We start from the raw sequence: 15,041 nt of genomic DNA on the forward strand, positions 1-15,041 counted from the left end.
TGTGATCATGATACGAGACTCATGTAAAGACCTCAGTGTCGTTCTGTGCTATTGTTAAACACGGTAGCTCACATAAATGATATATTATTACATATATTTATGCCCCATTTTCCTGAAGGATTCAATGAAGCGTTGAGTGGAAACAGACGTCAGGAAACACTGCAGCTGTATGTGTCTCGTTCATGATCATGAAACACACCAGATCTGCTGTGTGAGAATAAAAGTACCTCTCATGGAAATGTATTTTGTTGAAAATAAACAGATAATTAAATTACATGTGGTCTGTTTCCTCCTCTAGAACCGTCAGCCTCATTTTCAGCAGTTTTAATAAATGTGGCTCTAATTATGTTCTGCTTTATTCTGCGCCCAACAGGAGTTTTCCTGAATGAACAAGTTTCAGAAAGTCGCCTGTTCAAATTACAGCTATTATTCTTATTGAATTGCTGTTTAAGATCTGGTTTTCTCCATTTTATTATGAGATGTGTAATGACTGATTATACACTATTAATTCAAACCTCACAGCTGAAATTATGTGTTTATTATTGTTGTTTGTCAACAGTTTCATACACAACAGATGAAATATATTTCATTTCTTTCACTTCAGTGTCTTATTCTTAATTGTTGGATTTCACTAACACCACAGAAATGGTTTTATATTTGAGATAATGAAACATGTTGTTTTTACTGATTGATTATTGGTGCAAACACTCCACATGGAGCTCATAAACATGTATTTTACTTTATTTACTATGATATTAAACTAAAGTTTCGCTTCCACTCGATGAAACTGCACAAATAAACATTGGTGTCAAAGAATTAATGAACTGTTATTGTCACTCTAAACAAACACACAGTTTTCACAGTCATTTATTTACACTTGAAATACAATCAAGTATTTTAACACTGAAACAGTTACTTGAGCTTTAAGAGGTTTTCCTCATATTTAAGATGCAGATGAGTTTAACAGAAGACACTGGAGCAGAAATGAGAAAACAACGAATTCATCATGAGTCCATATAATAATCTGTCTATAATCCATAATCATAATACTTTATTATTGACACTAATGTGAATATAATGTAATAAAGCGCATTGTATGTCATGCAGAATACATTTCTGAGCTGTTTTTAAGACAGTGATGGAACATCTGAATAAAGTTAACATTAGTTAATTCAGCGAACATGATTAGTGACGCAAATAATCCGCTTTTTAGACGCTTTCACCATTTTTGAAGTTTATTGTTAATGTCTCAACAACACGTTATGAAGTAATTGACTTTATTTCTGTAAGAGATGTTGTTTCTGCTACAAACTGCCCAGAAATATCTGAGAAATGTTCGTCCATGAGTTGATCATTGATTTTTGACTCCTCCCAAAATAACTTCCTCTTATTCTCCATCGGTCAGATCTGTTCCAACACGCACAAATGTGGATCAGAATCAGGAATTCCACATGATGTCCGATCCAAAGAGTTCCTGGCACGAAGATTTCGCCAGAAACCTTTCCCGGTTTTTCTCAAGAAGTAAATCTGTGGACACACATGAAAGGTTTGAGAAGTTTATTCGTGTTGTAAAGATGTAATTCTATTTTTTATCGAGACTCTCGCGATTAATGTTTATGTTGCACTTTGCCAGTGTGTGCCAGTCTGTGCCAGTGTAGTACACCAGCGTTCGTTCTGCACTTTCAGTGTTTTTGCAGATTATTTATTATCTTTCCTCGGCTGCCTGCGGTCAACACGGGCAGGAACATATAAAGAAAAGATTCATTTAACTGTGAGAAAATTACAGGGTGTGTCAGTCTCACCATCTCTCTGGAGAGGATCTAATATCCATGAACCGTTGAAGATTAAGGTGTGTGTGTGTGTGTGTGTGTGTGTGTGTGTGTGTGTGTGTGTGTGTGTGAGTGAGAGTGTGAGAGAGAGTGAGAGAGAGAGAGAGAGAGAGAGAGAGAGAGAGAGAGAGAGAGAGAGAGAGAGAGAGTGAGTGAGTGAGTGAGTGAGTGTGAGTGTGTGAGTGAGAGTTCATAATCATATGCTTTATATATTATGTTTTGTTTTTGTGTCAGTGAGGCTGATGGATCCACCTTCACCTGCAGCGCTCACAAGGATTCATTTCACACACCTGAGCTGCACCTGAACATGCCAGAAACTGCAGCTGCGCAGGTACAACATCAGTGTGACTGTAAGTCTGTGTGTTGATGTGAGTTGGATGTCTAGATATCTTGATTTCTATCGTCTGAACTGATCAGACATTTTTTGTTCCTATTTGAACATCAGGTAGAAAGACGTTTGGCTGTATTTTTTTTTATCTCATATACACATTCACTGTTTATGTGAACAAATAAATTCAAATAACCTAAATAAAATGTAGCTCTCAAATCTCATTCTGATCTTTTATTATCATGTTTATAATGATCAAATGTATAAAAACACACATCTGCCTGTTATTTTCTGTATAAATTGTGTCAGAGAATGCTTGAATGTAGAACAGAATGAATGCCCGTTTGGCACTGAAGGGGTTAAGTGTTTGGGTGGGCTGTACTGGGGGGAGGGACGAGAGACAAACACACAGAGAGAGAGAGAGAGACTGCTGACACAGGAAGAACCTCACGACTGCACGCCTCTCTTCCTGTCTTCTTTTCTCATGCAGGAGCTGCAGCTGTCTGACGCGGCGGACAGAAACAGTGTGTCACTGATGGAGGTCGACACACAGGGGGACTCGCTTGAACCTCCTGCCGCCACAGCGCCCCCTGTAGACGGATTCCTCAGACGCCTGAGCAGCCTGTTCCATTTCGTCCGGGCAGAGCCATCCGGAGTACAGAGAGACACACACACAGACTCAGAAAGCAGCAGTTCCTTTACTGGACACAGAGACTCAGAGAAGACAGACAGCACTGTGGAACTGTCTCACTCTCTTCAGCTTGTAGAACCTTCTCACCAAACCTCAGTGGAGCTGTCTGTCTGTCATTCAGATGTCACACAGTAAGTCATTTACCATATAACCCATGCAAACATCAGACGAGTCTGTGTGTGTGTGTGTGTGTGTGTGTGTGTGTGTGTGTGTAAATGCTCTTATGGTTAGTCAGCTTTAGCTCAGTTTGTGTGGATTATTAGTATTAGTCATACTTTGTATTTCTAATGTTTCTTGACTTATTCAGTCTGATATAACACCACTGAACAATAGCAACATTGTAAAGCATTAAATACATTGGGTGGGTTAGGGTGAGGCTATAGTGATTTTCTTCTTATAAAAGCAAGAATATGGTATATCCTCATTTGGAAAGCTTAATAGTAGTAAGGGAAGTGCAAATATCATTATCTTAGTATAAAAAACTCTCATAATATAATATAATATGTTATATTATATTATAATATAATTAATTTTAATATAATAATTATATTAAATTATAATCATAATTTTTTATACATTTACATTTATTCATTTGGCAGACGCTTTTATCCAAAGCGACTTACAAAAGAGGAAGAACATCAGCGAATCATCTTAAGGAGACAGTGGTACGAAAAGTGTCATATTACAAAGTTTCACTATCATCAGAATAGTACACCAAACAGATTTAAGTGCAACAAGAAATGTAAATAATTTTTTTTTTTTTTTTTAGTGACCGGTTAAGTGCTTTTGGAAAAGATGTGTTTTTAGCCGTTTTTGAAGATAGAGAGTGAGTTAGCTTCCCGGATTGAGTTGGGAAGGTCATTCCACCACCGTAGTATGATGAAACTGAAAGTCCGGGAAAGTGTTTTGGTGCCTCTTTGTTTTGGTACGACAAGGCAACGTTCCTTAGCCGACCGCGAGGCTTCTGGTGGGAACGTAGCTCTGCATAAATGTTTTTAGGTATGCTGGAGCAGACCCAGTGACTGTTTTATATGCCAGCATCAGGGCCTTGAATTGAATACGTGCATGAACCGGCAGCCAGTGGAGAGAGACAAAGAGTGGTGTAACATGTGCTCTCTTAGGTTCATTAAAGACCAGACGTGCTGCTGCATTCTGGATTATTTGCAGGGGTCTAATAGCACATGCAGGAAGGCCTGCAATGAGAGCGTTACAGTAGTCCAGTCTAGTTATAAAAATGTAAATATCTGAAAGGTTTGTATGAGGGTTAGAGGATAGAAAATATATATTAATATAGTGTATGTGGCAGTGGTGTCTCAGGGTCATTATTCAAACAATCACTGAACAATCAATTATTTGACCAATCTTTTGTTGAATAATTCAGAATTCTGTGTGACATTTTGACAGATAAAAAAGAAACAAGAAAAGAATTGCATCAGTTTTGACTCTTTGTCCCTCACATTCCCGCTGTGCATGTTCCCTGTTTATTCCCTGGTGTAATATGCACATTAGATATTATTAACTGGCACCATCATCATTTACTCCTGGTATTGTGCATCTCTTTAGTGTCCATATTTTGAGTACAGAGTATCTGATTTAATGACTGCATATATTAATAATTACTTCAGTGTGTTAATGTATGATAATAAAGTGGAAACTACATAACAAAATAAAACAGCACATTATTTCAGCTAATTATACATGCATTTAATATAAGCAAACCAGCATAGGTTTCAACCTAGTTTTAGCACAGCGGTTGATTGACAGGTAGAAGTTTCACATTAGAACTTATTGGTTTAACTGGACTCAAATAAGGGGAGTCAACATTCCATCATAAAAGCCTATCTACTGTCATGGATGTGCCATTATAATGGATGCTAAGCCCCTCAATGCCCTAGTACTTATAACATGACAACAAGTATGACTGATAAAAATAGACCATGACAGAAATTTTACAGAGAGTGGCGAATAAAGAAATTTTTTGGGTAACCTCAAACCTCAAAACCTGAACATGATACCACTCAAACATCCCTAATGATTTAATTTCAGCACCAAACACCACTGAGACGTGCACATCCACGTCAAAAACCTCAAGTGACCGAGAAAGTAAACCACAAACAGGCAGATTGTCAAAGGGTGCAAATATTATCTCACTAACTCAAACAAACTACATAACAAAATTAATCAAAATGACAACAGACTTCCAATATTCATCAGTCATTGATATCTAATACAAAACAACACAACACTTCAATGCAATGATGAACGGTGCTTAACTAATCCAACCAACAGCACATTAGAGAAAAATTATCTTTAAAACTTACCAATGAAGTTCACTACGCTTGTCTGCAGTCAAGAGCAGTAACTTCTGATGCTCATGTCAACAGCTGACATAAATATGATCAAAGCTTTTGATTGGCTCAGGGGCAAAGGCAAACTAGCCCCTCAGGTCATCGTTGAACCCTCATTGCACATGCACATGATGTTCTCCTGATCTCCGTTCATCAACATTGAGGATGAAGGTTTATCCCACGCATAGCAAATGATCGATTAAATTACTTTTATGCAACAGACCTTAATAATAATAGAATTTCTCAAAAGAATATATACTTCTTGTATAATGGACATGAATCATGTTTAAATTGTGGAAAATGTATTATTTCTTAAAATAAACATATGATGATGGTGTGTAGATGCATCATGAGGTCACTTGTTTCTCTTATTCTTCACTCCATGGGTGATTCTCATTCTTAAATTGTGCATTCTCACTTTCTCGCTCCTCCGTCCTTGAGCCCGTGACCCAGAAGCCGATAAAAGTCTGGCATCATGAAGGATGTATCAATTCTCTTCAGTGTTCAATGGGAGTTATGTGATTCTTCAGAGTTTAATGAGAGCTATGTGATTCTTCAGTGTTTAATGCGAGTTATGTGATTCTTCAGTGTTTAATGCGAGTTATGTGATTCTTCAGTGTTTAATGGGAGTTATGTGATTCTTCAGTGTTTAATGCGAGTTATGTGATTCTTCAGTGTTTAATGGGAGTTATGTGATTCTTCAGTGTTTAATGAGAGTTATGTGATTCTTCAGTGTTTAATGGGAGTTATGTGATTCTTCAGTGTTTAATGGGAGTTATGTGATTCTTCAGTGTTTAATGAGAGTTATGTGATTCTTCAGTGTTTAATGCGAGTTATGTGATTCTTCAGTGTTTAATGAGAGTTATGTGATTCTTCAGTGTGTAATGGGAGTTATGTGATTCTTCAGTGTTTAATGAGAGTTATGTGATTCTTCAGTGTGTAATGGGAGTTATGTGATTCTTCAGTGTTTAATGCGAGTTATGTGATTCTTCAGTGTTTAATGGGAGTTATGTGATTCTTCAGTGTTTAATGGGAGTTATGTGATTCTTCAGTGTTTAATGGGAGTTATGTGATTCTTCAGTGTTTAATGCGAGTTATGTGATTCTTCAGTGTTTAATGAGAGTTATGTGATTCTTCAGTGTGTAATGGGAGTTATGTGATTCTTCAGTGTTTAATGCGAGTTATGTGATTCTTCAGTGTTTAATGGGAGTTATGTGATTCTTCAGTGTTTAATGCGAGTTATGTGATTCTTCAGTGTTTAATGGGAGTTATGTGATTCTTCAGTGTTTAATGGGAGTTATGTGATTCTTCAGTGTTTAATGGGAGTTATGTGATTCTTCAGTGTTTAATGGGAGTTATGTGATTCTTCAGTGTTTAATGCGAGTTATGTGATTCTTCAGTGTTTAATGCGAGTTATGTGATTCTTCAGTGTTTAATGAGAGTTATGTGATTCTTCAGTGTTTAATGGGAGTTATGTGATTCTTCAGTGTTTAATGGGAGTTATGTGATTCTTCAGTGTTTAATGCGAGTTATGTGATTCTTCAGTGTTTAATGCGAGTTATGTGATTCTTCAGTGTTTAATGAGAGTTATGTGATTCTTCAGTGTTTAATGGGAGTTATGTGATTCTTCAGTGTTTAATGGGAGTTATGTGATTCTTCAGTGTTTAATGCGAGTTATGTGATTCTTCAGTGTTTAATGCGAGTTATGTGATACTTCAGTGTTTAATGCGAGTTATGTGATACTTCAGTGTTTAATGGGAGTTATGTGATTCTTCAGTGTTTAATGAGAGTTATGTGATTCTTCAGTGTTTAATGGGAGTTATGTGATACTTCAGTGTTTAATGGGAGTTATGTGATTCTTCAGTGTTTAATGAGAGTTATGTGATTCTTCAGTGTTTAATGGGAGTTATGTGATTCTTCAGTGTTTAATGGGAGTTATGTGATTCTTCAGTGTTTAATGTGAGTTATGTGATTCTTCAGTGTTTAATGGGAGTTATGTGATTCTTCAGTGTTTAATGCGAGTTATGTGATTCTTCAGTGTTTAATGCGAGTTATGTGATTCTTCAGTGTTTAATGCGAGTTATGTGATACTTCAGTGTTTAATGGGAGTTATGTGATTCTTCAGTGTTTAATGAGAGTTATGTGATTCTTCAGTGTTTAATGGGAGTTATGTGATTCTTCAGTGTTTAATGGGAGTTATGTGATTCTTCAGTGTTTAATGGGAGTTATGTGATTCTTCAGTGTTTAATGCGAGTTATGTGATACTTTAGTGTTTAACGCGAGTTATGTGATTCTTCAGTGTTTAATGAGAGTTATGTGATTCTTCAGTGTGTAATGGGAGTTATGTGATTCTTCAGTGTTTAATGCGAGTTATGTGATTCTTCAGTGTTTAATGGGAGTTATGTGATTCTTCAGTGTTTAATGGGAGTTATGTGATTCTTCAGTGTTTAATGGGAGTTATGTGATTCTTCAGTGTTTAATGCGAGTTATGTGATTCTTCAGTGTTTAATGAGAGTTATGTGATTCTTCAGTGTTTAATGGGAGTTATGTGATTCTTCAGTGTTTAATGCGAGTTATGTGATTCTTCAGTGTTTAATGGGAGTTATGTGATTCTTCAGTGTTTAATGCGAGTTATGTGATTCTTCAGTGTTTAATGGGAGTTATGTGATTCTTCAGTGTTTAATGGGAGTTATGTGATTCTTCAGTGTTTAATGGGAGTTATGTGATTCTTCAGTGTTTAATGGGAGTTATGTGATTCTTCAGTGTTTAATGCGAGTTATGTGATTCTTCAGTGTTTAATGCGAGTTATGTGATTCTTCAGTGTTTAATGAGAGTTATGTGATTCTTCAGTGTTTAATGGGAGTTATGTGATTCTTCAGTGTTTAATGGGAGTTATGTGATTCTTCAGTGTTTAATGCGAGTTATGTGATTCTTCAGTGTTTAATGCGAGTTATGTGATTCTTCAGTGTTTAATGAGAGTTATGTGATTCTTCAGTGTTTAATGGAGTTATGTGATTCTTCAGTGTTTAATGGGAGTTATGTGATTCTTCAGTGTTTAATGCGAGTTATGTGATTCTTCAGTGTTTAATGCGAGTTATGTGATTCTTCAGTGTTTAATGCGAGTTATGTGATACTTCAGTGTTTAATGGGAGTTATGTGATTCTTCAGTGTTTAATGAGAGTTATGTGATTCTTCAGTGTTTAATGGGAGTTATGTGATACTTCAGTGTTTAATGGGAGTTATGTGATTCTTCAGTGTTTAATGAGAGTTATGTGATTCTTCAGTGTTTAATGGGAGTTATGTGATTCTTCAGTGTTTAATGGGAGTTATGTGATTCTTCAGTGTTTAATGCGAGTTATGTGATTCTTCAGTGTTTAATGGGAGTTATGTGATTCTTCAGTGTTTAATGCGAGTTATGTGATTCTTCAGTGTTTAATGCGAGTTATGTGATTCTTCAGTGTTTAATGCGAGTTATGTGATACTTCAGTGTTTAATGGGAGTTATGTGATTCTTCAGTGTTTAATGAGAGTTATGTGATTCTTCAGTGTTTAATGGGAGTTATGTGATTCTTCAGTGTTTAATGGGAGTTATGTGATTCTTCAGTGTTTAATGGGAGTTATGTGATTCTTCAGTGTTTAATGCGAGTTATGTGATACTTTAGTGTTTAACGCGAGTTATGTGATTCTTCAGTGTTTAACGCGAGTTATGTGATTCTACAGAGTTTAATGCGAGTTGTGATTCTACAGAGTTTAACGAGAGTTATGTGATTCTTCAGTGTTTAATGCGAGTTATGTGATTCTTCAGTGTTTAATGAGAGTTATGTGATTCTTCAGTGTTTAATGGGAGTTATGTGATTCTTCAGTGTTTAATGGGAGTTATGTGATTCTTCAGTGTTTAATGCGAGTTATGTGATTCTTCAGTGTTTAATGCGAGTTATGTGATTCTTCAGTTTAACGAGAGTTATGTGATTCTTCAGTGTTTAATGGGAGTTATGTGATTCTTCAGTGTTTAATGCGAGTTATGTGATTCTTCAGTGTTTAATGCGAGTTATGTGATTCTTCAGTGTTTAATGGGAGTTATGTGATTCTTCAGTGTTTAATGTGAGTTATGTGATTCTTCAGTGTTTAATGAGAGTTATGTGATTCTTCAGTGTTTAATGCGAGTTATGTGATTCTTCAGTGTTTAACGAGAGTTATGTGATTCTTCAGTGTTTAACGGGAGTTATGTGATTCTTCAGTGTTTAATGCGAGTTATGTGATTCTTCAGTGTTTAATGCGAGTTATGTGATACTTCAGTGTTTAACGCGAGTTATGTGATTCTTCAGTGTTTCAAATCAAATCAAATCAAATCAAATCACTTTATTGTCACACTACCATGTACACAAGTGCAACAGTAGGTGAAATTCTTGTGTGCAGTTCCGAGCAACATAGCAGTCATGACAGTGACGAGACATATACCAATTACAATAAACAACATACTTACACAAAACAATTTACATATCAAATGTACACATACTTACACAAAACAATTTACAAATCAGATGTACACATACTTACACAACACAATAATTATATACAATGCAGAATATAGAACAGAATATACAATACATTACAATAAGTGGGAGTATATGAAATATATATGTGTATATATATATATAGCAGTTGTATTGAGGAGAATATGTTGACAGTCCAGTGTGAGATTATAGCTGAATAAAGTGCAGTGCTAATTATTGATCCTGATAGATCAAGAGTTCAACAGTCTGATTGCTTGGGGAAAAAGCTATCATGTAGTCGGCTGGTCGCGGGTCCTGATGCTCGCGATACCGCCTGCCTGATGGTAGCAGTGAGAACAGCCCATGACTTGGGTGACTGGAGTCTCTGATGATCCTCCGAGCTTTTTCACACACCGCCTGGTGTATATGTCCTGGAGGAGGAAGCTCACCTCCGATGATGTTCCTGGCAGTTCAGCACCACCCTTTGCAGGGCTTTGCAGTTGTCTTGCGGTGCTATTGCCGTACCAGGCGGTGATGCAGCCAGTCAGGATGCTCTCTACAGTGCTGGTGTAGAACCGTGTGAGGATGTGGTGGTTCATTCCAAACTTCCTCAGCCGTCTCAGGAAGAAGAGGCTGGTGAGCCTTCTTCACAGCGGCCTCAGTGTGGACGGACCATGTGAGTTCCTCAGTAATGTGGACACCGAGGAACTTGAAGCTGCTGACTCTCTCCACGGTGCTCCATTGATGGTGATGGGGCTGTGTTCTCCGTCTTTCTTCCTGAAGTCCACAACAAGCTCCTTGGTTTTACTGGCGTTGAGGAGAGGTTGTGCTCCTGACACCAGCGTGTCAGAGTGTGCACCTCCTCTCTGTAGGCTCTTTCATCATTGTCAGTGATCAGACCTACCACCGTCGTATCGTCAGCAAACTTAATGATGGCATTGGAGCTATGTGTTGCCACACAGTCATGTGTGTACAGGGAATACAGGAGTGGGCTGAGAACACAGCCCTCGCGGGCTCCAGTGTTGAGGGTCAGTGATGAGGAGGTGTTGCTGCCCATTCTAACCACCTGGCGTCTGCCTGACAGGAAATCCAGGATCCAGCTGCACAGCGAGCTGTTTAAGCCCAGAGCCGGAGTTTCTCATCAAGCTTGGAGGGCACTATGGTGTTGAATGCTGAGCTGTAGTCTACAAACAGCATTCTCACATATGTGTTCCTTTTTTCCAGGTGGGAGAGAGCAGTGTGTATTGTAGATGCAATGGCATCATCAGTGGAGCGGTTGTTGCGGTAGGCAAACTGCAATGGGTCCAAAGAGGGGGCAGAACAGAGCAGATGTGATCTCTGATTAACCTCTCGAAGCATTTGCTGATGATGGGGGTCAGAGCAACAGGGCGCCAGTCATTTAAGCATGTGATTATAGCTTGCTTCGGTACAGGCACAATGGTTGATGTTTTGAAGCATGTGGGGACTACAGACAGGGAGAGGGACAGATTGAAAATGTCCGTAAAAACACCAGCCAGTTGATTCGCGCACGCTCTGATGACGCGGCCGGAATGCCGTCTGGACTCGCGGCTTTACGGATGTTCACCCGTCGGAATGATCGGGTTACATCCACAACAGAGGCGGAGAGTGAATCAACCTCTGTAGCGTCAGCAGCGAGTGCTCTCTCCGCGAGGGCGGTGTTACTGTCCTCAAAGCGAGCATAAAATGTATTAAGTTAGATCCGGGAGAGATGCAGCGGTGTTCATGGCGGAGACTTTATTCCGCTTGTAGTCCGTGATTGTGTTAATTCCCTGCCACATACTTCTGGAGTCAGTGGTGTTGAACTGACTTTCAAGTTTGTGCCTGTACTGGCGTTTAGCTGCACTGATAGTGTTACGGAGGGCATAACTGGCTTGTTTACGGCTCCTCCGTGTTAGGAGAATTAAAGCGGAGGTCCGCGCAGTGAGTGCCAGCGAACATCGCCGTTAACCCATGGTTTCTGGTTGGGGTATATCCGTATAGTTTTGGTGGAACAAGCGTCCTCACGCACTTCCTGATGAAACACGTTACGCTGTCAGCGTAAACCTCGATAATCGTCATCAGAGGCGGACCGAACATCTCCCAGTCCGCGTGATCAAAACAGTCTTGTAGCGCAGAGTCTGATTGGTCCGACCAGCACTGGATCGTTCTGAGGGTGGGTGCTTCCTGTTTCAGTTTCTGCCTGTAAGCGGGCAGAAGCAGAAGCGGAAGAATGGTCCGATTGCCAAATGGGGGCGGGGAGGGATTTGTAGCCTTCCGGAAGGGAGAGTAACAATGATCCAAAACCCGGTCCCCTCGTGTGTTGAACTTTATGTGTTGGTGGTATTTTGGGGCGATTGCTTTGAAGTTGGCTTTGTTAAAGTCCCGGCAACAATGAGCGCAGCCTCAGGGTGCTGCGGTTTCCTGCTCACTTATACACCCATACAGTTCCCTGAGTGCCCGGTCTGTGTCAAACTGCGGGGGATGTACACAGCTGTGATGATAACCGCTGTGAATTCCCTCGGCAGCCAGAATGGTCGACACAGAAGCATGAGATATTCCAGATCAGGAGAGCAAAAAGACTTGATGAAATGTACGTTCCTCTGATCACACCATGATTTGTTGATCATAAAACATACACCACCACCTCTGCTTTTACCAGAGAGGTCTTTCAGCTCTGTCCGCTCGGTGCACGGAAAAGCCCGTGATTTCGATGGCGAGTCTGGAATCTCCGTAGACAGCCAGGTTTCTGTAAGGCACATAACGCAGCAGTCCCTCGTCTCTCGTTGGAAAGAGATCCGCGCTCTCAGCTCGCAGAGTTTGTTGTCCAGAGACTGAACATTTGCCAGTAGTATACTGGGTAGCGGGGTCGATTTGCACGACGTCTTACTCTGATGAGAACGCCGGCTCGTTTTCCTCTTTTCCTTCTGCGTTTCAGCGGCCGAGCAGCACAGACAAAGGGCTCCGCCCGGCGTGTTTGTAAACAGCGGGTCGGCATTAAGGAATTTGAAGTCCGGTTTTCGATGTGTGATTGTAGAACTAATGTCCAAAAGCGTTTGTCTGTCGTAAACAATAAGGCAGACAACATCCAAGACAAAAAAACAAAGAACTGTAAACAAAACAAACAATAAACCGCAGTGTTGTAACGGAGCTCGCAACGCAGCAGCCATACTCGGCGCCATCTTGAGTCCATCAGACTCAAGATGGCGCCGAGTATGTCCCAAGTTTAATGGGAGTTATGTGATTCTTCAGTGTTTAATGGGAGTTATGTGATTCTTCAGTGTTTAATGCGAGTTATGTGATTCTTCAGTGTTTAATGCGAGTTATGTGATTCTTCAGTGTTTAACGAGAGTTATGTGATTCTTCAGTGTTTAATGGGAGTTATGTGATTCTTCAGTGTTTAATGCGAGTTATGTGATTCTTCAGTGTTTAATGCGAGTTATGTGATACTTCAGTGTTTAACGCGAGTTATGTGATTCTTCAGTGTTTAACGAGAGTTATGTGATTCTACAGAGTTTAATGCGAGTTGTGATTCTACAGAGTTTAATGAGAGTTATGTGATTCTTCAGTGTTTAATGGGAGTTATGTGATTCTTCAGTGTTTAATGAGAGTTATGTGATTCTTCAGTGTTTAATGGGAGTTATGTGATTCTTCAGTGTTTAATGAGAGTTATGTGATTCTACAGAGTTTAATGAGAGTTATGTGATTCTTCAGTGTTTAATGGGAGTTATGTGATTCTTCAGTGTTTAATGGGAGTTATGTGATTCTTCAGTGTTTAATGCGAGTTATGTGATTCTTCAGTGTTTAATGCGAGTTATGTGATTCTTCAGTGTTTAATGGGAGTTATGTGATTCTTCAGTGTTTAATGGGAGTTATGTGATTCTTCAGTGTTTAATGCGAGTTATGTGATTCTTCAGTGTTTAATGAGAGTTATGTGATTCTTCAGTGTTTAATTGGAGTTATGTGATTCTTCAGTGTTTAATGGGAGTTATGTGATTCTTCAGTGTTTAATGGGAGTTATGTGATTCTTCAGTGTTTAATGGGAGTTATGTGATTCTTCAGTGTTTAATGCGAGTTATGTGATACTTCAGTGTTTAACGCGAGTTATGTGATTCTTCAGTGTTTAACGAGAGTTATGTGATTCTACAGAGTTTAATGCGAGTTGTGATTCTACAGAGTTTAATGAGAGTTATGTGATTCTTCAGTGTTTAATGCGAGTTATGTGATTCTTCAGTGTTTAATGAGAGTTATGTGATTCTTCAGTGTTTAATGGGAGTTATGTGATTCTTCAGTGTTTAATGGGAGTTATGTGATTCTTCAGTGTTTAATGGGAGTTATGTGATTCTTCAGTGTTTAATGCGAGTTATGTGATTCTTCAGTGTTTAATGGGAGTTATGTGATTCTTCAGTGTTTAATGGGAGTTATGTGATTCTTCAGTGTTTAATGGGAGTTATGTGATTCTTCAGTGTTTAATGCGAGTTATGTGATATTCAGTGTTTAACGCGAGTTATGTGATTCTTCAGTGTTTAACGAGAGTTATGTGATTCTACAGAGTTTAATGCGAGTTGTGATTCTACAGAGTTTAATGAGAGTTATGTGATTCTTCAGTGTTTAATGGGAGTTATGTGATTCTTCAGTGTTTAATGAGAGTTATGTGATTCTTCAGTGTTTAATGGGAGTTATGTGATTCTTCAGTGTTTAATGAGAGTTATGTGATTCTACAGAGTTTAATGAGAGTTATGTGATTCTTCAGTGTTTAATGGGAGTTATGTGATTCTTCAGTGTTTAATGGGAGTTATGTGATTCTTCAGTGTTTAATGAGAGTTATGTGATTCTACAGAGTTTAATGAGAGTTATGTGATTCTTCAGTGTTTAATGGGAGTTATGTGATTCTTCAGTGTTTAATGGGAGTTATGTGATTCTTCAGTGTTTAATGCGAGTTATGTGATTCTTCAGTGTTTAATGCGAGTTATGTGATTCTTCAGTGTTTAATGGGAGTTATGTGATTCTTCAGTGTTTAATGGGAGTTATGTGATTCTTCAGTGTTTAATGCGAAGTTATGTGATTCTTCAGTGTTTAATGAGAGTTATGTGATTCTTCAGTGTTTAATTGGAGTTATGTGATTCTTCAGTGTTTAATGGGAGTTATGTGATTCTTCAGTGTTTAATGGGAGTTATGTGATTCTTCAGTGTTTAATGCGAGTTATGTGATTCTTCAGTGTTTAATGCGAGTTATGTGATTCTTCAGTGTTTAACGAGAGTTATGTGATTCTTCAGTGTTTAATGCGAGTTATGTGATTCTTCAGTGTTTAATGAGAGTTATGTGATTCTTCAGTGTTTAATGCGAGTTATGTGAT

At 38.7% G+C, this 15,041-nt stretch overlaps 1 protein-coding gene across 8 annotated transcripts in view; it reads left to right on the forward strand.

Moving 5' to 3' along the window:
• The first annotated feature begins 975 nt into the window (after positions 1-975).
• Positions 976-15,041, forward strand: part of LOC127635475 (beta/gamma crystallin domain-containing protein 1-like) — a 59,585-nt gene continuing 45,519 nt past the window's right edge. For 7 of the 8 annotated variants that reach the window (XM_052115565.1, XM_052115564.1, XM_052115567.1 and 4 more), the window contains exons 1-3: positions 976-1,546; positions 2,064-2,160; positions 2,648-2,979. In XM_052115565.1, the coding sequence (XP_051971525.1) occupies positions 1,452-1,546; positions 2,064-2,160; positions 2,648-2,979 (524 nt within the window). In that variant the 5' untranslated portion in view covers positions 976-1,451. Of the gene's footprint in view, positions 1,547-1,686; positions 1,850-2,063; positions 2,161-2,647; positions 2,980-15,041 lie in introns of all 8 variants that reach the window. The other variant, XM_052115569.1, reaches the window with a different exon arrangement.

Source organism: Xyrauchen texanus, chromosome 43, assembly GCF_025860055.1.
Source record: "Xyrauchen texanus isolate HMW12.3.18 chromosome 43, RBS_HiC_50CHRs, whole genome shotgun sequence".
NCBI classification, from domain to species: Eukaryota; Metazoa; Chordata; class Actinopteri; order Cypriniformes; family Catostomidae; genus Xyrauchen; species Xyrauchen texanus.